Genomic DNA, 23,283 nt, shown 5'->3' with positions numbered 1-23,283 from the left:
ACTCCGGGGGGCAGAGGTAGGAGGATCGGATCGCTGTGACTTTGAGGCCATCCTAAGACTACGCAGTGAATTCCAGGTCAGCCTGAGCTATAGTGAGACCCACCTCAAAAAAAAAAAAAAAACATCACAATACCAGAAAACCCAGCAATTCCCTTCCAGGTATACACTCAAAGCACATGGAGCAGCTGGCTGAAGAGACATCGGCATCCGTTGTGCACTGCAGCAGAGCTTACCATAGACATGATGGACAATCCGCCCGTGTACATGAACGGGTTAAGGAGCTGGAAGAAACACAAACAGAAGCACAGAGGAACACTGCTCAGCCTTACAAAAGGAAAAATCCCGACGCTTTAGACAACATGGGTGAATGTGGGAGAAAACAGCCAAACAACCTGCGAACCACCGCGTCAGATGCAGGAAGGTGGGGACAGGGTTCCTCTCCCAGGTGGGGAAACGCCCAACCAGAAGCAGCTTGTGGGAGAAGTGGGCGATCTCAGACGTAGACATCCCACCGCGGTAGAAGAAGCTGGCTCACTTCCTGGTACATCCAGTGCAGAGAGGCCACGGGGACAGCCAGAGCCTGCCTCTAAACACCTCTTAGGGCTGGACTCAAAATCTGCCCAGTGACACACCTACTCCAGCAGGGCTCTGCCTGCTGACAAACCAAGAAGGAACTTATATCAAAAGTGTCTGAGGCTGTGCTGGAGAGATGGCTTAGCAGTTAAGGTGCATGCCTGTGAAGCCTAAGGACCCAGGTTTGATTCTCTAGGTCCCACATAAGCCAAATGCACGTAGTGGCACAGGCGTCTGGAGTTCGTCTACAGTGGCTAGCGCACCCATCCTCATTTGCTCACTCTCCCTCCCTCCTTCTGACTGTAATAAATAAATAAAGGTACCTAAGGCTAGCTGGGTGTGGTGGCTCACACCTTTAATCCCAGCACTTGGGAGGCAGAGGTAGGAGGATCACCATGAGTTTGAAGCCACCCTGAGATTACATAGTGAATTCCAGGTCAGCCTGGTCTAGAGTGAGACCCTACCTCGAAAAGCCAAAAACAACAACAACAAAACACCCGAGGCTGTGGGTTAATTTTCATTCAAAATAGCCTAGGCATTAGGATCAGGAAATAGGGAATGAGCCCCTGCCTCTTTGTAGACTTCCAGAGGTTTTTGAGGGGTCCTATTTGTTATTTTGCTTTGGTGTGTGTGTGTATGTGTGTGTGTGAGGGAGAGAGAGAGAGAGAGGAAGACAGGATCTCACTCTGTAGCCTAGGCTGGCCTGAATCTAAGTATATAGCCAGGCTGGCCCAAAACTTGTGATGATTTTCCTGCCTCAGCCTTTTTAAAAAAATTTTTTTTTTATTAGTTTTCTATTTAGCAAATACAGACAGTTTGGTACCATTATTAGGCTCATCTGTGACCTAACCCCTCCCCAATGGCCCCTCCTTGTTGATGTATATGGGTCATGCATTGTGGAGTTATCCCACAGTTATTGGTACCATAAATGCCTCTGCATATCATGACCCAACATGTGGCTCTGACATTCTTTCTGCCCCCTCTTCTGCAAAATTTCCCTGAGCCATGTTGGGTTCACTTTTGGTCTGCTTCAGTGATGAGGTGTTGGGGCCTCTGAGACTCTGGCTCTCTGATTTGGTAGGAGTTGATTTTTCTCTGCGTTGGTCTCCTTCCCCCTTGTGCTGGTATCTGGTTCATCAGGAAAACAGCAGCTTTGCTTGTTTTGCCAATTTTCTTTAGTTTCAGCCGGGGCCTTTTTGAGGTATGATGGGGTGGCTCTCTCCTTAGGATCTGCATCTATCTGTAAAAGAGAAGCAGAATCTCCAATGGAGAGTAAGTTAGCAACAGGACAAATGAGATTACCCTTACTTTTTTAATACAGAGTTTAATAGGTGTAGGCCCTCTTGTAGCCCATGATTGATGGTAGCTTGATATTGGAGAGTGGTCTTATGTTTGGATATGGTTCTGACTTGTTTCCCAGCTCCAGCTATGGGACTCGTACCACTGAGGGGATCAGTTAGCCAAATCAAGAACAGTTGGTTCCCCACCATGGCTGTGTGCCACTATTGCACTTCTGTGGGCATCACAACAGGTTATTTCTTGCTAAGTAGGTTAGACCATGAGTTGCTCTGCCTCAGCCTTTTCAATGTTGCACCTTAAAGGTATGCACTACCATGCCCAGCTTGGTCTCCAGTCTTATTGAGAGAGACAGTGATTTTCCTGAAAGTATGGATTTAGGGCTGAAGCCAAAAGTAGGGTGAGAGTTAGAGGAAACATGGTTGCCAGCACTAGGATTCACCTAAAGGTTGAAACAGCCAACACAAATCCCAAGGTTGTTTCACATTAGCAGCCTCAGACAAGCTGGGCCTCAGGGGTGAGGGAATGAGATGAGCACACAGGAATATGGACATTCAGGGCTCAGCAGCGGACAGCTCATTTGCTGTGCAAGTGAGATCGGAACCCCAGGACCCACGTAAAGCTGCATGTGGTAGCACAAGTGTCCGTAAATGCAGCGCTTCTGCAGAGAGAGGGAAGGTGGAAACGGGAGAAGGCAGGTGTGGTGGCTTGAATGTAAAATGTCCCCACCAGCCTGTGTGTTTGTCACGCCTCCTGCCTAACCCCGAGCTGGTGGGACATTTGGGAGGTAGAGATCTGCTGAAAGATGTGTCACTGGGGGGGGTCCTCCCCAGCCCAGCCCCTTGCCGCTGCTGCTGTGTGCAGATATGATGCCCCGCTGTCTGCTTCTCCCATGTGGAGACAGCCCCTGGCACCTGTAAGCTCGAGATAAACCCCAGCCTTCCATAAACTGCTTTTGTTGGTACCTTGTCCTGTCAGTGAAAAGGTAACTGCTAAGCCTGGCAACCCCGAGACCCTGATTCAAGTAAGGTGGAAGGTGAGAGGTCACACCTGAGATTTCTCTCCGAATACCTGCGTGCTGTAGCCCTTACACCTGAGTGCTCAGACGCACATACACATACATCATCTGCACACGTACACACGAAAGGGAGAAAAGTAAGAAAAATAAAGCAATATGGGTGGGCAACACAGCACAGAAAGAGAAATAAAAGCAAACTGAAATGGCAAACTATGGGGATGGGATATTTGTCATCCTGCTGCCTCAGCATGCACCATCATGTCTGGGTCCTTGCTATTTTTTTTTTTTAATTGAGTCCTGTGGGAATGGGGAGGTGGTTCAGTGGTTAAAGGTAAAGTCTGTTGAGCTATGTGATAACTTTTTTTTTGTTTGTTTTTTTGAGGTAGGGTCTCTCTCTAGCCCAGGCTGACCTGGAATTCACTATGTAGTCTTGGGGTGGCCTTGAACTCATGGCGATCCTCCTACCTCTGCCTCCTGAGTGCTGGGATTAAAGGTGTGCACCACCACGCGCGGCTCAACTTTTTTTTTTTTGTAATATGAATCACAGCCCAGCAAGCAGACAGTGGGCAGGGGAAGCAGTGTCTTGGGAAGAATCGGGATTTCTAGGCGCTCCTCCTGTCCCAGCTCTGACCCTCCTCCCTTGCTGTGTGCCATCTTGGATAAAGGCATTGGCGCCTCACCATCTCAAATTATCTCTTTCCCAAAGTACAACAAGACCTGTGCTGCCTCCATTATCAGTGAGCTGGTGTGACATCATGTAGGTGGAAGATCTTTGAAAACCTATCCAGCACAGTCCATAAAGGGCTGGGGTGTGTGAGCTGCACATGCAGGCAGCTGACCTCAGAGCCGCGGGCCTGGTGGGTGTGCTAACAGAACTCCACAGAAGCTTGACCTTCGTTTCCAAATGGAAAGAGGCTCTCCAAGGCTCACTTCCCTGCTTTTCTGGCACCTTAGTCTAAACCAGGACACATGCTTGGGAGTCTCGGCTGTACTTAAAATTCAGAAATGACCTTTGGCTCTCTGCTTCCTTAGCCCTTAAAAATTGGAGCGGGCAACCTGATTCTTGTGTCACAATCAGTCACTGCTTTTCATTAGCCCCCAGCTGTCCTATGGCCCATAGCCCTGTGCGGGTTCTTTGTTTTGTAAGTTGATCACAATTCACTGTTGATATTCACAAGAGAGATGTTCTAGAAACAAATGACGGTCCGTGACTCCTTCCAGAACCACTGGCACAAAAAACTTGTGCATTTCTTGTCAATGCAAGGCATCTCGTATTTTCTTAGTACCTTATACTTTGTAAAGAATTGTCTCATATACAACCAATAATCAGTATTTTGGCTGAGCATCTCACAAAACATTACCTGTAAAAGACATCCACTTTACCAGGAGACATATATTTTTACATGTATGCTGCCACAACTCACATATTTTAAACAATTCTGAGCTTTTGCTTCTTAATCCTGGCCACATGTTTGAAGCACCTAGGAGCATTATGAAGAACACAAGTCATTGGTTTCCACAGCGGAGTGAGTGAAAGCAAGGTTTTGTTTTCTTTTCGAGTCTTCTGGCTCCACGAAGACCAGGATAAGACAGAGACTGGGTCCTAGGCTCATCGACCTCCAGAGAGCTGAGGAACATGTGGAAACAGGGTTGTGGGAAGAACATTCCTCATCCAGAAGGTTCTTACACTTACAGACCTGGTGAAAAATGCAACCTCTAAAGGAGTCGGTTAGCCACACTTACCCGATCATCCACCCTGTCACTTCCCGCGTCCTCTTCCCAGCTTCCTGCTCTTGAAGCGACGCTGACCCAGACTCATCCTTGGGAGATGAGCTACTTTAAGGAAACAAGCTGACTGAATTAGGGTGAAGCTGAGTTTTTTTTATCTTTATGAAGGCCATAGCTCTGCCTTTCCCAAGTTCACGAGAAGCCGACTTCTCATTCACTGTGGGCCAGACGTCTACTGGGCTGGCTGCATTTTGAAAGCAAGTGGTCAGGGCATCCTGATATCCATGCAATTTATTAATAATCAAGAAATTGTTCGGTAAGATGAGAAGCCCTTCGTCTCAGAACCCTTGAGTTTTGTGTAGTCATGGTTAAGTTTAAGAACAAGCGTATCTGATCTGCGTAAAGATCGCATTATAAACCAATTTACCAGGTCAGCAGCATAGTTCTCATGTCACATGGACGGCTCTCTCCTCAGGACACTCCGGCAACCTCGTGTCTGCCAGAGATTACACTTGCTGCTAACGGCAGTGTCTGCGGGTGAGAACGGGCTGGCTCACACCGCCCGGGTTCCATCTCTCAGACAGAGAGGAGTGTGTATTTGGCAGGATTTGTGGTGAGCCCTGTTTTCAGCTTTCTTTGACATGCTTAAAATGTCAACTCAGTATCATTGACAACTGTTGGTAAACCATAGAAAATGCAAATATAAGCTGGCTGGGTTTCTTTCTTTTTAAAATATTTTGGACTGAAGAGATGGCTTTATTATTATTATTTTTTACTTAGAGTATAAAATAATGGGCTTCATTCTGACATTTTCCTTTGTGTATATTATTGTACTTGATTCATATTCAGTTTCTTCCATAAGCCTCTGTTGTCTCCCTGGGTTTCCATTTTCAGGAAGATGTTTCAATTCATACATTTTCACTGACCCATTCATAGCTGGTAAAATGCCATCAAGATGGGTCATGTAAAAAAAGAAGGAAAACGTCTGACTGCCATATTCCAGTTAGGGAGCTGTGAAGATTCATAAATTTTTACTTGTAGAAATGCTGTCAAAATGAAATAGAGTTAATTCTGAAGGAGGAGATGGTTTTAACCGGGGTTGACAGTTTGGTGAATTTTTTGTTGTTGTTGTTGTAATTGGGCTATTTATTTTTTCTGAATTAGAGAGGGCATAGACAATACATGGTTGCCACGATAAGAAAAACTTCTATTTTCATGGGTTTTTCATCATTGGTTTGATTTTGGTGCTAGGTATTGAGCCTAGGGCTTTGTGCATATTAGGCAAATATGTGACCACTGAGTTCACTCTCAACCTCATGAACTTAATTTTACTAGATCATAGGATGCCATGATTCTAATTTATTTATTTAACAGGAAGAGAGAGAAAGAAATATGAGGCTGAATGGCTAGACCAGGGCCTCTTGCCACTATAAACAAATTCAAGCTGCATGTGGCATGTGTATCTGGCTCTTTGTCCATGGGTACTTGGGAATTGAACACTGGCTAGTACACTTTGCAAGCAAGTGCTTTTAACTGCTGAGTCATCTCCCCACGCCCAGTGATTCTTGATTACTACATTAAATGAGTTTATACAGCGGAGCACAATGTGTAGCCTCATATATTTTGCAAGTACTATATCAACAACAGTGATTACTGTGTTATAATTGTTATTAGCCCTAATACTGTGTGTTTCCTATCTGACAACAAAGAAATGTTTCTAGCATAGACATTCTAGAATTTAAATCAATTTTAAAAAGCCAATTTCCCTTAATAATGTTTTTCAGTTTAAAAATTGTGGGCTGGAGAGATGGCTTAGCGGTTAAGCGCTTGCCTGTGAAGCCTAAGGACCCCGGTTCGAGGCTCAGTTCCTCAGGTCCCACGTTAGCCAGATGCACAAGGGGGCGCACGCATCTGGAGTTCATTTGCAGAGGCTGGAAGCCCTGGTACGCCCATTCTCTCTCTTTTCCTCTATCTATCTTTCTCTCTGTGTCTGTCGCTCTCAAATAAATAAATAAAAAATTTTAAAAAAATTGTAGTTCCACCTTCTAAATATACTAATTGTTGCAGTCAGGTTTGCGCTGCTGGCAGAAAACACCTGAGCAAGAGCAGCTTTTGGCGGGGGGGAAAGGGCTTATTCTGGCTTACATATTCGAGGGGAAGCTCCATGATGGTAGGGGGAAATGACGGCATGGGCAGAGAGGGTGGACATCACCCTCTGGCCAACATAAGGTGGACAATAGCAACAGGAGAGTGTGCCAAACACTGGCAAAGGAAAACTGGCTATAAAGCCCATAAGCCCGCCCCCAACAATACACTCCCCCCAGGAGGCATTAATTACCAAATCTCCATCTTCCCTGGACCTAGCACTCAGAACACCTGAGTTTATGGGGGACACTTGGATCAACACCCACACTAATATTTCGGCATTTATTTCTTGGAAAATATATCATTCCAGCAAAACAGACAGTAATGGAGCAATGGAGGTTCAGCCGTGAGCATATGGAATGACGTCTGCAGTGAAATTCCACCATGGGTTTTACTGAGAGGGACAGTGGAGGGATTAGTCAAGCCTGCCTTGAATACGGGAGACCCTGGAACAAAGGAAGATATCGCAGTCAGGTTCACATTGCTGGCAGAAATCACCTGACCAAGAGCAGCTTTTGGGGGGAGGAAAAAAAGGGTTTATCTTGGCTTACAGACTCAAGGGGATGCTCCATGATGGCAGGGGAAATGATGGCATGTGCAGAGGGTGGACATCACTCCTTGGCCAACATCAGATGGACAATAGGAAAAGAAGAGTGTGTCAAACACTGACAAGGGGACACTGGCTATAACACCCATAAGTCCACCCTCAGCAATACACTGCCTCCAGGAAGTGTTAATTCCCAAATCTCCATCAGCTGGGAACGTAGCACTCAGAACACCTAAGTTTATGGGGGACACCTGAATCAAACCACCACATTCTTCCCCTGACCCCAATAAACTGATAACCATCCATGATGTAAAATGCAATGCATTCAGTTCAACTTTAAAAGTCCCCATATTTTTATCAATCCTAATGATGTTCGAACATCTCCATAATCCAAAGTCTTTTTAACTGAGCCATAATACCAAAAAATACTCCCCAAGCCCATAATGGTACAGAATAAACATTCACACTGCAAAAGATGGCATTGGGCATGGCAAAGAAATATTCAACCAAAGCAATACAAGATTAAATAGGGCAAACATCAACTCTGTAGCTCCAAGTCCAACAACCCTAGTAAGTGACAAGTCTCCAAGTCCAATAATTCTAACCAGCAACAAGTCTCTGGAGTTCCAATTCTGCTTCTCCAGCCAGGCTACTCACAGTCCTGGAAAACTTCATATGGGCTTGCCACTTTCTCCAGCAGCCATCTCATGGTCCTGGCATCTCCACTGGGTCTACACTGCAATGCATGGTCCATCCTCATGGCTCCACTGGGTCTCCATGCAGGCAATCCTGCCTCACACTGCCCATGGCCATTTCCTAAAAACATCTTGAAAATTCATTGGCCTTCTCTTTCCTCCATTTCTTACACTCCATGATATGAGGAGAGGGGCCAATTTGTTAACCCAGGGGGAATAAAGCAGACTTTGAAGAATAGGACACTCCTTTAGCATTCAGGCTCCTTCAAAAGAATGCATTCTTATTGTTGTCTCAGTGCAGGTCAGCTGGCCCAATCTCAATGGTTGTAATCTGTCATATAATTGCAGCTGAATGGGCAGCAGTTTTGGCCCAAAGATTTCTTCCTGTGTCATATTCCTCTGCTCACATCAGTCTGTTTCTATGCAAAGCATCCCTGCACAAATTCTCAGGACATTGGCATAACACCAAGTTTCTTACACAAACTGCTTCTGACCCAGTTCCAGCAAAGCTCTTTCTGACCCTCACAAGCCAAACCTCACAGTACATAGTTCTTACTGCATTCAGGTCTTTCAACTCTGACCATAATAGTCCATCAAGCTATACTTACATTACTTCAAGGTATCTCTTGGGCCAAGGTTTTAAATCCTTCCACATTCCTCTTGAAAATAGTTCCAAAAGGCCAAAACCACATAGTCAGGTGTCTAGCAGCAAATGACACCACTCATCAGTCCCAACATTACTATTGTAGTCAGATTCACATTGCTGGCAGAAATCACCTGACCAAGAGCAGCTTTTGGGGGAAAAAAAGGTTTATCTTGGCTTACAGACTCAAGAGGATGCTCCACAATGGCAGGGAAAATGATGGCACGAGCAAAGGCTGGACATCACCTCCTGGCCAACATCAGATGGACAATAGGAACAGGAGAGTGTGCCAAACACTGGCAAGGAGACACTGGCTGTAACACCCATAAGCCCTCCCCCAACAATACACTGCCTGCAGGAGGCGTTAATTCCCAAATCTCCATCAGCTGGGAACCTGGTATTCAAAACACCTAAGTTTATGGGGGACAACTGAATCAAACCAGTACAGGGGAAGTGCCAAACCAAAGCTACAGCAGATTTTATACAGCAAAACACAATTGTGAACTCCTAGCTAAGAGCAGAGGTGAACACTACAAATACAGTAGCTGAGACAGGACAAGGAAGAACATTCCAGATCACAGAAGGGCAGCAGGGAATATTTCTTAGGAAAAGTACAGTTTGGGAAAGGCTGGTGTCTGTGGGGTTCTGAGGCTAACTAAACTAATGGTCATAAAGGAGTTCAGGACTAAGGATTCCGGAACGGACAAAAGACACACTCATGAAATACAGTCAGGGAGCAAGTGCGAAAGAGGAGACTGAACATATCTGCTAAGCCAGATGCCCCTGGTCCAGAGTGTGGAAGGAGGTTCTGGATGCAGGGGTTCCAAGGCCCGTTGTACTCCCACTCTTACACAGGGTGAGCACCCCGTTTTCTTCAGGCCAGGGTTTCCTCATGCAGCCTCCAGCAGGCAGCACCTTCAGGCACTCTGAAATAACTTTCTTTTTTTTTTAAAAAAAAAAAAAACTTGTTTGTTTATTTGCAAGGAAAGAAGTGAGGAGAAGGGGAGAACAGGTATGCCAAAACCACTAGCTGCTGCAAAGGAACTCCAGATGCATGCACTATCTTGTGCATGTGGCTTTGTGTGGGCACTGGGAAATCAAACCTGGGTTTAGGCATTGCAGGCAAGTGCCTTACTTGCCGAGACACCTCTCCAGCCCTTTCTTTACACACTTCTGTCAGCTCACACACATCTCCCACCAGGAATCAGGCATAAAACGTTGCATCAAAGGTGTGCCGTCTACCCACACTTGTGGCATTTCGTCTAGAAAACGAATTCCTGCGGTAACACGTTCTGAGGGCAATGTTGGATGTTCCAAAGAACAGAGACCTTAAAGCAAGGCAGACTAGTTTTAAACGGTGGATCCACTCACATCCTATTTGGTCTCTTTAGCTCCTTAATCAACCTCTTTGAAAATCAGTTCTGTACTCTATTAAATAAGAACCATAAGCTGACCTGTTTAAGTGACACTTAATAAGGTAGGCTGCTGCTAGAGATCATGACTGGAAGTGACTAGCACGTTCCTGGAACACAGACAGTTTTCCTTTTAAAATTAATGGTACATTTAACCTTAGAAATAAACAATAAAATAATCATTTTCATATGTATGTAAGCCTTGTCATCTGTCACCTACTTACACTTAAATTGATTATATACTGAAAGAAGCTGTGATTACAACAGGTCGCAGATGTGGCTTGGAGACCACATATCCTACCCATGTATATTATACTGGCCAAAAGCTGTGTCTGCAGGATCTTATTTTTGTTATTTATGTATAATTTATATGTCACATACATTATATAAATATATGCATACATATATTTATTATATTAGACATAAGGTCTCATTTTATTTTGTTTATTTATTTGAGAGAGGCAAAGAGAGAGAATGAGAGAATGGGTATGGCAGGGCCTCCAACCACTACAAATGAACTGTAGATGCACGCTCCACTTTGTGCATCTGGCTTACATGGGTCCTGTGGAATTGAACCACGATCTTTTGGCTTTGCAGGCAAATGCCTTAACCACAAAGCCAGCTCTCCAGCCCAAGACTCATTTTCTTAATAGCCAAAAGGAAAATCCTTTTACCAAATCTGCTTTGGTAGTAGGTTAGCCAGACTGTCCATTTAGGACTAATGCAGTAGAACATATTCATGCTTACTTCCCAGTAGAGTTTGCCCAGAACTTTAAAAGTCTAGATTAGGAAGATTTCTGGCCATCCATGTACTGTGCCTAACAATAAAATACCAAATACTAGAGGCAACATTGCTCAGTTTAATCTGTTATCATTCATCATGCAGAGGACACTGTGAGATGTGATCACTGAGGAGAACTCACAAAGTGAAACCATCTATTCTCGAATCAAAGAGTTTTTGTTTGTTTGTTTGTTGTTGTTGTTTGGTGTTTTTTTTTTTTTATAGAAACCCTAGGAGAACTCTTTAATGATAACACAGGTTTGTTGAGAGGTTTCTGTGATCCTTAAATAAAATGATCCAACAACTGCCTCAGGGACAGTTTTAGGCTGAGTGATCAGCGTTAAAGTCCAGAAAGGCCCGGGAGCAGATGTACCCGTGGTTGAATATCATGTACCCTGCTTATTGCTTCCAGAGCTCAAGTCTTATTTCTGAGAAATAATTCTGTCAAATCTAGGCATATGGTATCTTGATGTCAGGTTGGTAAATTTCCACTCTATAATAGCCATAGCTCTGTTAGAGGTCAATGAGGTGAAGTGGCAGCAAGCGGTGGGAAAAGCTGAGCTGATGGAGAAAAGATGAAAGCTAGTTGTGTTTTGTATGTTTGAGCCGGTTCTTTTATGAGACCCTTTTAGCCAGACTGATAGCAGAATTCTTGTCTTGTAAGACATATTAAAGTTACCACTGGAGTAAAAATGCCTAAGTTATAGAACATGAAAGTCTGATACCAAATATAGTGAAATGTTTGTTTGTATTTTTTTTCTGAACATAAACATGAAAGACCCATCATCATGCAGAAATACGATAGTGTGCAAATGTTTGCACACTGACATGGTGATTACTACATTGGCTCTAAGTAGCTGAGATATTGTGGTGTCTTATTTAAAAAAAAAACAAAAACTTGGGGCTGGAGAGATTGCTCAGTGGTTAAAGTGCTTGTCTGTAAAGCCCAAGGACCCAGGTTCTATTCCCCAGTACCCACATAGAGCCAGATGTTCAAAGTGGTACATTACATTGCATCTGGAGTCCTTTGCAGTGGCTCAAGGCCCTGGCACACTCACCCTCTATCTTTTTCTCTCCCCTGGAAATTAAATAAAATATTTAAAAACTTTTTTAAAAAATTTAAATGAAAATATCTTTAACCTTTTAAAAATCTTTAATGAAGCCATTAACAAGCCACACAGGTGTTGCTCTCCCAAACTGGTGTTGATTTCTCAGTTGTCCTTGCGGACTTGGTGGGACTATTCACTAAGCTTAAGACTCAAAGTGAGCTCATGTCAGTCACCTTACAGACCATGTGTGTAAATCCCTTGTATTTCAAGGAGGAAGGTATTTGCCCCCTGCTTTGAAAACAACAAGTGTTGGCATTGTGAGTGTTATAAAGAGAACATAGTTTGCAGCGTGTTTTCTTGGGCTTAAATATATGTATATGTATTTGTTATATTAGACATATAAAGCCTAATTGTCTTAATTTATTTGCAAGAGAGAGAGACACTGAGAGAATGGGTGCACCAGGGCCTCCAGCTGCTGCAAATGAACTTCAGATGTGTGTGCCACTTTGTGCATCTGGCTTATGTGGGAATCGAATCATGGTCCTTTGGCTTTGCAGGCAAGCCATGAGAAAATAGCCAAGAGTGGGTCACATGCTTTCCCAGAGCAGACTACCTTTCCTAGCTTTCAACCTCAGTTGAGTGTTTCTGTATACAGTATTGGAAATGTGTAACTAAGATCGACATAGACTGCTTCTGTTTTAACTTAAATGTTTTATCACTTTAAAAACAGAATAAGGAGAACAATCTTAGCTTTTAGTTCTTAATCTTTTGCAAGATTGAATAATAGGACAAAACCTACATAAAAGTAGAGCCTCAGACTGGAGGGATAAATTAGTGGCTAAGGTGTTTGCATGCAAAGCCGAAGGACCCAGGTTCAGTTCCCTAGGACCCACGTTAGCCAGATGCACAGGGAGCACATGCATCTGGAGTTTGTTTGCAGTGGCTGGAAGCCCTGGGGCTCCCATTCTGTCTCTCTCTTTCTCTCTCTCACTCTTTCTCTGTCAAATAAACAAATAAGTAAAGTAGAGCCTCATTAGTTTTTTATTTATATTATTAACATTTGGGCATTTAAAGGTATCCTGCCAAATAGGACCTTCTCAGTCCAAAATATCAACCAGCTCCTATAAAAGAAACATAAAATTATATACTTTTTTCCAGGTGAGGTGGAAGCAGGAAGATCAGGAGTTCAAGTCCATTTGTGGGCTTTGAGGACTTCCTGGTCAACATGAGGCCCTATCTACAATAAAAAAGAATCATAGACTTTTTTTGCTTAGTTTGTTGTTGTTTGCTTGTTTTGCTTTTTTTGTTGTTGTTTTTCAAGGTAGGGCTTCGCTCTAGTCCACACTGACCTGGAATTTACTATGTAGTCTCAGGGTGGCCTCTTTAAAAGGAGCACTTTAATTGATTTACAGGTCATTTATCTAGGCATAGGGGCACACATCTGTACTCTAGCACTTGAGAGATGAGGACAGGGGAATCAGGAGTTTAAGGTCATGCTCAGCTACCTAGGAAGTTTCAGGACAGGATGGGCTACAACTAGACCTTGTCTCAAAGAAAAACGTAGAAAGAAAAGGAAAGAGTTTTGTATCTGCTCTGGGTCAGTGTTGCTGCGATTATGGCAACTTATATTGTCCTCTCTGATGGGTAGTGCGGATTGAGCGCTCAGGGGAAGGTCTTAAGAAGCCTCTAAATCAAGGCAGAAGAGGCATCCACCCTAAGGGATGCACAAATAGCAACGTGGAAACAAAACACGAAAAGACAAGGTAACATGATTCTTCCTAACTCCTCAATTACTGAATCCAAAGATAGTGAAATGGGTAAAATGATGGTTGCACAATTCCAAATTGTGTTATAAAAATTATCAAAGCATTGAAAGAGGACATAGCAAGAAGATGAAGTGAGGAAATGAGTTCAGTCCTCGGAGAAGAGAGCAAAATAAATGAGAAGTTCAGTAGCAAGGATGACCAAGCAAGCAACACAAATGAAAAAGTCAGCAGTATGGCTGAGAAATCAGCAAGGTAGTGGATATTTTGGAAAAAAAAATACAAGTGGGAATATTAGAAATAAAAAGTTGAATGAATCAAATTTAAAAAAAACAAACCCAGGTAGGCATGGTGGCGCACGCCTGTAGTCCCAACACTCAGGAGGCAGAGGTAGGAGGATCACCATGAATCTGAGGCCACCCGGCGACTACATAATGAATTCCAGGTCAACCTGGATTAGAGTGAAACCCTACCTTAAAAAGCCAAAAAATAAATAAATAAACAAATAAAACCACTCAGCAGAAAAGTCACCAATAGACCACACAGGAAAGATGATATCAGAGATGGTATATGTTGTTAGGGATCTACTCCATTCATTCAGACATCAGTTAAAAAATAATATAACAACCCATGGGGGAGATGGAAATGATGTAAGGACAGCACACACACACAGACAAAATGTACTTAATGAGATTATTGCAGAAAATGTCCCAATGGACAGCCAAGGATAAGCAGCTTTCAGAATGCCTTTACCAGAAGAGACCCTCTCCAATACACGCTATCAAGATGCCCAAACTGCAAAACAAAATAATATTAAAAACTTTTTTTTTTTTTGGTTTTTCAAGGTAGGGTTTCACTCTAGCCCAGGCTGACTTGGAATTCACTGTGGAGTCTCAGGGTGGTCTTGAACTCATGGCGATCCTCCTACCTCTGCCTCCCGAGTCCTGGGATTAAAGGTGTGCGCCACCATGCCCGGCTTTAATATTAAAAACTTTAAGAGAAAAACGTCACCCTATGTAACAATTTCTAAAATAAATCACAGTTTAGGTCATAAAGCAAGTTTTAACAGCTGTAAGAGAGTTAATTTCTTGCATCTTATCAGCTCATAGTCAAATAAAACTAACAACCAACAAAAAGAGAAATTAAATCTGTACGATGAAATCTACATAAATACATGAAGATTGAAAGTAATGTCCAGTATGTCCCTGAAGAAATCAAAGAGGAAGCTAAAAACATTACAATATCAAATGAAAATATAAGGATAACTTATCTGGATTCTTAGTTATAGCAAAGGCATTTCTGAGAGGAAAGCGCACAGCTATGAGTGGTTCTCTTAAAAATCAGAGAGACCTCAGACAAATAAATTATGTACTTCAAGATCTTAGAAAACCAGTCACAAGTGCAACCCCAAAGTAGTAGGTAGCAAGAAATAATAAATATCAAAGTAGAAATTAATGCAATAGATACAGAAAGAATAGTACATAGAATCAATCAAGTGTAAAGTCAACCTTTGAAAGATAAACAAAATTGATAACCCCCTAATCAAAGTAATGAAAAGCAAGATTAGTAAAACTAGAGATGTAAAAGAACATAATTCATCAGAAAATAAAATCCACAAATTAGGGATGTATTATATTTGATGGGTCATATCCCAAAAGACTGAACATTCTAGGAGAAATGGATAAGTTCCTAGATCATATAACACACCACAGCTGAATCAGGATGGATGCAAAGAGGTTACCACAAGCAATGAAGGTGCAGCAGTAAAGCAGTTTAGATTCTGGCCCATTCTCTGAGAGACTCCTACAGAGCTAACATCAATGCCCCACAAACTATTCCATAGACCAGAAAAGGAAGGAACAGTATTACCCTGACACCGAAAGTAGGTAAGAATTCAACAAGAAAAGGAAACAAAGTGCTAATTTCCCTTGTAGACAGAGAGGCAAACAGAAAAAAAGACTGGCAAATCAAGTTCAAGAACACACTTAAACAGTCCTGCACCACGATCAAGCTCCACAGATGCAAAGATGGCTCAGCACACACAAATCAACAGATACTGCACAGTGCAGGAATAGACCTAGGGACACAAATCATAGGATCATCTTAATCAGTGCAGGAAAAGTCTTTCACAAGCTTGCCATTCCTTCATGGGAAAAGCTCTGAAACCAGAAATAAAAGGCCTGTACCATAGCATAATAAAAGTTGTATATGAGCCAGGTGTGGTGGCACATGCCTTTAATCCCAGCACTTGGGAGGCAGAGGTAGGAGGATAGCCATGAGTTCAAGGCCACCCGGAGACTACATAGTGAATTCCATAATATTAAATCCATAGTGAACTCTGAGCTAGAGTGAGACCCTACCTTGTAAAACCAAAAGAATAAAATAGGTTATGTATGGACAATCTGTAGCCAACATTATATTAATGAGGGAACCCTGACAGTATAGCCTTTAGAATCAATGAAACATGATGTCCACTGTCTCTACTTATAGTCATTATAGCTCTTAAAGCCAGCTAGAGCAATAAGGCAAAATAAATCAAAGGAATGCAAAAGGAAAGAAAGGAGTCAAGTTATCCCTATTTGCAGATGATCTAATCCTATACTTCAGAGACCCTACAGACTTCACCAGAAAACCCTTAGATTTGATAAATACCTTTAGCAAAGTTGCAGAACATCAAAAACCAGAAAAAAAAACCATTTTTATACACCAATAACAAATGTGCTAAAAGAAACCAGGAAGAGTTCCCATTCACAATAACTTCAAAAATAAAATAAAAAGCCAGGCATGGTTGTTCACACCTTTAATCCCAGCGCTTGGGAGGCAGAAGAGAAGGATCACTATAAGTTCAAGGCTACCCTGAGACCATTTGGTGAATTCTAGGTCAGCTTAGGCTAGATACAGCAAGACCCTATCTCATAAAACCAAATAAAATAAAATACCTAGTAATAAATCTAACCAAGGGGATGAAAGAGCTCTATATTGCAGACCTTAAAATGTTGAAGAAACAACTTGAGTAAGACACCAGAAACTAGACATCCCATGTTCACAGACAGGCAGAAATTATCCTGTGAAAGTGGCTTTAGTGCTAAAGGCATTCCACAGTCACTGAAACACTCCTCAGTACTCAGATGACATTCTTCACATAACTAGGAAAAAAAAGGTCTCAAAATTCACATGAAGCACAAATGACCCTGAAGAGGCAAAGCAATGCTAAGTGGAAAGGACAAGGCTGGAGGAATCATCATAACGGATTTCAAATGAAGCCAAAAGCAAGTGCAGGTAGACCAATGTTCTTGAGTAAGGGACCCAGAAAAAATACTACCATGACTACAGTTGCCTAATTCTTGACAAGAAGTGGGGTCAAACACACACTGTAAAGAAAGTTGACCTCTTTAATAAATGGTGCTAGGAAAAGTCAATCTCCACACATAGAGGAATGGAAGTAGAATGAACTGCAGAAATCAATCTGAAATGGACCAAACGCCTTATGTAAGGCCTGAATTTTTAAAGCTGTTTGGGAAAAATATAGTGAAAACACTTCAAGATAAAGGCATAGATGATGTGTTTCTGAAAAAGACTCCAAGAATTCAGGAAATAGTGGATTTATATGGGTGTATGGTATGTACAGATACATGATAAAAGCAGAATATTTGGGAGGAGAGAGGTGACTGCTGTGAAAGGTTACAAGGTTACAAGGACAGTAACAGGGGATTGAATTGGAACAAAGTGCATGTGTGAAAATATCACAACAAAACATGATATTCAGGTTAACTAAAAAGTAATAAAATGTAAAATATCAAATATAAGTAGTTAAAAACATGAAAAAAATAAACAATGAAAAGACATTAAAGAAATAAATATATACCACCAAGAGAAAGCAGTAAATCTGAAACTGTAATGCCCTGTAAGATTCCAACCATATTATATCCTGGAAAAGGCAAAACTAGGGATAGAAAACAATAGTTAGAGCACAGAGGATTCTTAGATGAGTCAAGTGACTCTGGATCACACTATAAGGATGACACATGTTGTCAGTGTTAGAACCAGAAGGCTTCCATCTTGGGACTCTGAGCGGGGAGCACCCGTCTCCATTGTCATTTTCCTGGAAAGGCTCAAACCACCTGTCTGATTATCACTTTGCTAAAGTGTCCCTAGCCCTGAGGCAAGGCGGAGCTCCTGCAACCAGAGACTTCCAGTGACATGCACGTCTGTAGGATACCGTAGTCTGTAAGGGAGGGAGCTTTTGACCTCCTTGGTCAGAGCCCTTCTCAGGATGCCACAAATAATGTCTTTTGTTGAGCCATATCTTCTCTCTTGCTTTTTTTCCTGCTTTTTCTAATTATTATTCTATTGAAAACCCATAGAATATAAAACAATAAGAATGGTGCTAATGTGAAGTTTGAGTGTTGAATAACAATAGTGTATTAACATAGATTCACCATTTGTAAAAAAATTTACCACTGATACAGAAACTTGAAGTTCCTTGAATATCAGCACACAGATAATTCGGGGTGTTTCCAGATCCTTATCCTATGAATTCAAAGAATGAAATCCACCACAGGCTAACATTCAGAAAGATTTTGTTATAGCTTAAAACTTTAGGAGAAAGAAGAGAAGGGAGATTAAGCCTAGAATATTACAGAAGGAAGCAAAAAGGGAAGGGTGCAGGCTTAATCTAGAAATCATTCCTGGAAGGTTGTAACATCCAGCTTTCTGTAAGCTTAGTGACATTTTCCACTTTTATATTTTATTTGTATTTATTTAGAGAAAGAGAGAGAATGGGTGCACCAGGGCCTGTAGCCACTGAAACAAACTCCAGACACATGCACCACCATGTCATCTAGCATATGTGTGTTCTGGAGAATTGAACCTGGGCCCTTAGTCTTCACAGGCACGGGCCTTAGCTGCTAAGCCATCTCTCCAGCCCCATTTCCCGCTTTCAATCAAGGAAAGAAAAAATCACTTCTAGGGTCCTGTTACCTTGACTGCCTAACCCATTTCTATGTCCTTTGACAAGTAAGTTGATAATGGGAAGACTCGTGTTGGGGAGGCATATGGGAATCCCTATACCTTCTGTTTAATTGTGCGGTGAGCCTAAAACTGCATGTACATGTATTTTAAAATAAAGTACTAGGAACATTAACATACTTTCCTAGATTATATTGTTATACTAAAGGTCCTATTCATGAATAATGGCTTCTCAAAACAAGAAAAAAATTTTTCCTCCGAAATATTTATCTCTGTTTTCACTTTGCTTTCCCTAGGATGGATTTATTGATGTCAAAGAGTTTATTGCTGCTGTAAATCTATTTGTACGAGGAAAAGTGGAACAAAAATTGAGATGGTATTTTAAGCTGTATGATGCTGATGGAAATGGTTCTATTGACAGAAAGGAGCTACTGAATATCTTCCTAGTAAGTGGATAGAAGTGTTCTTTGTGGGCCATTGTCTACTTAATCCAGCTTTCTTTTCTATGGATCAGGAGGTAACTATTTAGGTGTTTGGCCACTTGTGGAATACACAATTTGAATTGCTAAAGCAATGAAAGCTTGGAATTTAGCTAAGCTATCAAGAGGTTGAGAGTCAAAACTATACCAGGGTGATGACAGATTTTACAGAGGATGTACTAACGTCTTAAAGAAAGGGCATAAAATAGCTGAGATGGTGTGTTGGTCAGCTTTGCATCACTGTGATGAAATAACTGAGAACAAACAAATTATATGGAAGAAAGGTTTACTTTAGCTCATAGTTCCAGAGGTTTTGAATGCACAGTTGGTTGGCTGTATTTCTTTGGCTTGGGTCCAGGCTTAACACCATGGTGGGAGCACGTGGAGGAGGGAAGCTGCTCACGTACGGCAACGAGAAAGAAAACAGAGAGTCTGAGTGTTTCCCATGTGGGTGTGCCCCCGTGATCCAACCTCCTGACAGTAGGCCTCCGTAACATCCCACCACCCCCAACACCAGCACGGACCGAAGACCATGGCTTTCACACGTGGACCTCTGGGGGGACACTCAAGACCCAAACCGTAGCCTGAGCGTTCTTGAAAATATGTATGTATTTATAAAGAGAGAGAACAAGAGAATACGCACATATCACTTGTGTGTCTGCTTTTATGTGGGTACCAGAGAATTGAACCTGGAACCATCAGGCTTTGTAAGCAAGTGCCTTTAACCACTGAGCAACCTCTTCAGCCCAGCCTGCAGGTTTTTGAGAAAAAAAAAATTGAGATCTTCTTGTAATAGTATCCCCAAAATCAGAAATAGGGGCATTTAAGGAAGTCCTCAAAATGTAGATGTGTGCTGTAGTTTGGGGAAATACCGTGCTGGAGTATTTGAGCAACACAGGCTCGTGAAGACGAAAGCAGCAAGCCCTGGCAGCAAAGGTTAGGGTTCTGTCGAGACAGCGTCTGCATTAGGCCTCACTGGAAGCGGAGATGCTGGGGTGTCCCCCACGGGTCCATTATCGGCCTCCGTGAGAGGAAGCTGGCACACAGCTGCTTTGGATCTCCCCGAGCAAGGCTATCTGGAGGAGTAAGGGGCCCTTAGGATTTGGGAGAATAAAGCTGAGTTGTGTGCTAGCATTGTTCAAAATCACTGATTTCACAATCAAAATTAATAATACTTGGAAATCAGCAAGAGAGTTAGTCATAGTTACGGCTGTACCCTTTAATTGAGATACGGTGCCAACAATTTTTTTTTAACTTTAAATGAGTTTTTAAGTCACAGGAACACAGCATGCTTGCCTTCCTGACACCCGCACCCCCCCACAATGCAATCTAGTTCTAGCTCCTTTCTCTTCCCTTAGAACAAGCTTTTGAATGAATATAGAAAAGGACTGGTCACTTCTACCCCCGCCCCCTTTTCTGCCCTTGGGCCCTGCAGAATGGGTAATGCTCAGAACCTGTTGGGGAGACACTGTGCTCCGCCAGCCAGCAGCATCCAGTCCTAAGAACTGATTCACCCACAAATCCCTTCATGTTAAATGTACAATAGCTCTAAGTTTCCAGAGAACGACTCTGCTTCCAGGTTGTCATGAATCTCTGGGTCACTTGTTCTAATTGCCTTGGGAAGAGGCTAAATCTTCCTTCTAGAACAGTTGGAAATGGCATTTGCCTGAGATCTGTGAGAACTTATGATGAAAATATGCTGGCTGAATGACAGAGGAATTCATTGTCCCTCTCAGGATGATGTATCTATCTTGCCAGTTGTTGGGCCTTCAGAGGCCCGGGGAGGGAGGCCTAGTGGAACTTCCTGAGCTAGCTGAAGTTTGGTGATCTGCCTGGGCCAGCTGCCTAATGGCTTCTGGCCTGCTTCTTCCGGGAGTTATGGGACCAATCAGCTCAAAGGTCGCGGTTTACTATTGGCCCTTACCTCCCCCATCCTAGATTCCCCGCCTTCTTCCCAGCATTATATAGGCAACCACCTGTAACAATCAAGCGAGTTCCTGCTTCACAGACTCAGTGTGGCTTTTCTCCAGTGACTAGGAGAGGTTCTGAGTCGTGTGACATCTTCCTCACCCCCTTGGGAGGATCCAGCGGGTCTGGTCCCTCCTTAGCACTGCCTACCTGCAGGGCACGAGCCAGGCAGCCAGCCAGTCACTCAACAGAAAGACACAAAGAGCCAGAAGAGCCGGTGGTAGAAGCCAGAGAGAAAACCACGGATTTTTTTTTTTTTTTTTTGAGTTCCAATCATTCACTTATGTTTATCTCTAATTTTAAAGAATAATCAGTCTGAAATTGAGCACTATGCCTCTTTGTGGAATTCTTAGACCATGGCCATTCTAATGCCTTCTCCAAGGGGCCGTCTGCATTCATAGCTTCCTAGTATGTTGAATAAGTAGCTAGATGCTACATAGAATCACACCTCAGACTGCATATAGTAAATTTCACTTCCCGGTTTCATTACCTTAAATAATATGAAATCTCTTAATAAGCAGACTACAACAGACTAGACAGCATGAAACATTCCCCAAGCCTATCACCTTGGGACAGAAATGTAAAAAGCATTTGCTTTTTGCAAGGGTGAACTCTTTGATCAAATTTCTCTTTATAGGCTGTTCAAGCCCTCAATGGCCAGCAAACTCTGCATCCAGAGGACTTAGTCAATGTGGTGCTCCGTAAGACTGATGTGGACAACGATGGTAAGGGACACACTCGCCTTGGCTCTCTCTTCTTACAAAGGTGACGGTGGTGGGGAGGGCGACTTACCCAAAAGAAGGAAATGTTGAGGGAACTCTAAATGAGACTTGAGTTTCATAACGTCAGTGGTTCAAAGTTCTGCATTAAATATTTATTGAACATATTTATATTCCACGTGTGCTGGTTGACCCTTTGGGACTCATGAAGATACTTAAAGAGAATCCAGGAAAAGGACTTGAGAGAGTATGGGCAAAGTTATCGTTTGATGTTTGTTCTGGTAATTCTGTATTAATGTTATCTTTCTACTGGATATTTCCCATCAATGAACAGACAATCTCTAGGTTTCTCAACTGCAAAAACGTAAAAAATAAATTTAAAAAAAATTCTGTGGGCTGGAGAGATGGCTTAGCAGTTAAGGCATTTGCCTGTGAAATCAAAGGATCCAGGTTTGATTACCAGGGACCTATAATATAAGCCAGATGCACAAGGGGTACATGCATCTGACATTCATTTACAGCAGCTGAATGCCCTGGTGTGCCCATTCTCACTCTCTCTATCTACCTCTTTCTTTCTCTGTCTCTGTCTCTCTCTCTCAAATGAATAAAATAGATTAAAAAAAAAAACTCCTTCTGTAATTGTGCAATCTTCCATCAAAGTTTTCCTTCCTTTTGGTATGTCTCTAGAGTTGTCTATAATTATCTACACCACTGCTTTCTCTGCAATTCTATTTCTTATGCTTAGCTGTCCATCTGTCCTTCTTACCTGAAATGTGGGTTCATTCTTAGGGATGCACTTCTCGGTCAGAAGCTGGTGGACAGGGAAGGCACAGACGTTCCAGCAGAACTGAGAAAGGCTGGTGCCCAGTAGTTCAGAGCCCATTAAGTGGAGAGTGAGCATTTGACTTCAAATTTAGATGCTATTTCTACAGACGATCTCCCCAAACCAGGAAAACTTGGCATTCTGAAGAAAAAAAATTTCAGCAGATATTAGATAAAACGAAAATAAGAGGCATGGGAATTCTAGTCTCAGTTGTCAGCAATCCAATTCAGTCTGTCCCCTTGAATCCATCTGCCCAGTGTGGGTCACTTCTGCCACCAGACAGAAGAGGGCAGGAGAGGGTTATATTCCTGTGTGGAGTATGGCCTCTCTGGGCAGTGAGGAGGCTGAGACAAAATTCCAATGAAGCCACTATTGAGAAGCTGCCAATCGCAACACAAGAGCTTCCCAGTGTGAAATCACTCAGCTCAGTAGCACCCCGAGCTCAGAGAATCGAGCAAGCCTGCACTAGTGAAAACCCGCAGGAAGTCTTGTCAGCCCACTCAGTTGGTAAGGGGCTCAAAGACCTGAACAGGGCCAGGAGAGTGGAGAGTGTAAGGTTTGACAAGGCCGATAAAAGCCTTCCATAGACTACACCTTAAAAATCATAGTTATCACATTGGAAAAATGCTATGAGCTTTTCTTCTATCCTCATTTTTAGTCTCATAGTTGGTATAAG

General features: G+C 42.6%; 1 protein-coding gene across 1 annotated transcript in view; it reads left to right on the top strand.

The window, feature by feature from the left end:
• Guca1c (guanylate cyclase activator 1C) overlaps positions 1-23,283 on the top strand; it is a 33,510-nt gene that overhangs the window by 3,608 nt on the left and 6,619 nt on the right. The window contains exons 2-3 of the mRNA XM_004663941.2: positions 18,915-19,064; positions 21,703-21,790. Coding sequence (XP_004663998.1) covers positions 18,915-19,064; positions 21,703-21,790 — 238 coding nt within the window. The remainder of the gene's footprint in view (positions 1-18,914; positions 19,065-21,702; positions 21,791-23,283) is intronic.

The sequence above is a fragment of the Jaculus jaculus genome, chromosome 4 (genome assembly GCF_020740685.1).
Source record: "Jaculus jaculus isolate mJacJac1 chromosome 4, mJacJac1.mat.Y.cur, whole genome shotgun sequence".
Lineage (NCBI taxonomy): Eukaryota > Metazoa > Chordata > Mammalia > Rodentia > Dipodidae > Jaculus > Jaculus jaculus.
This window is presented reverse-complemented; position numbering and strand designations above follow the sequence as displayed.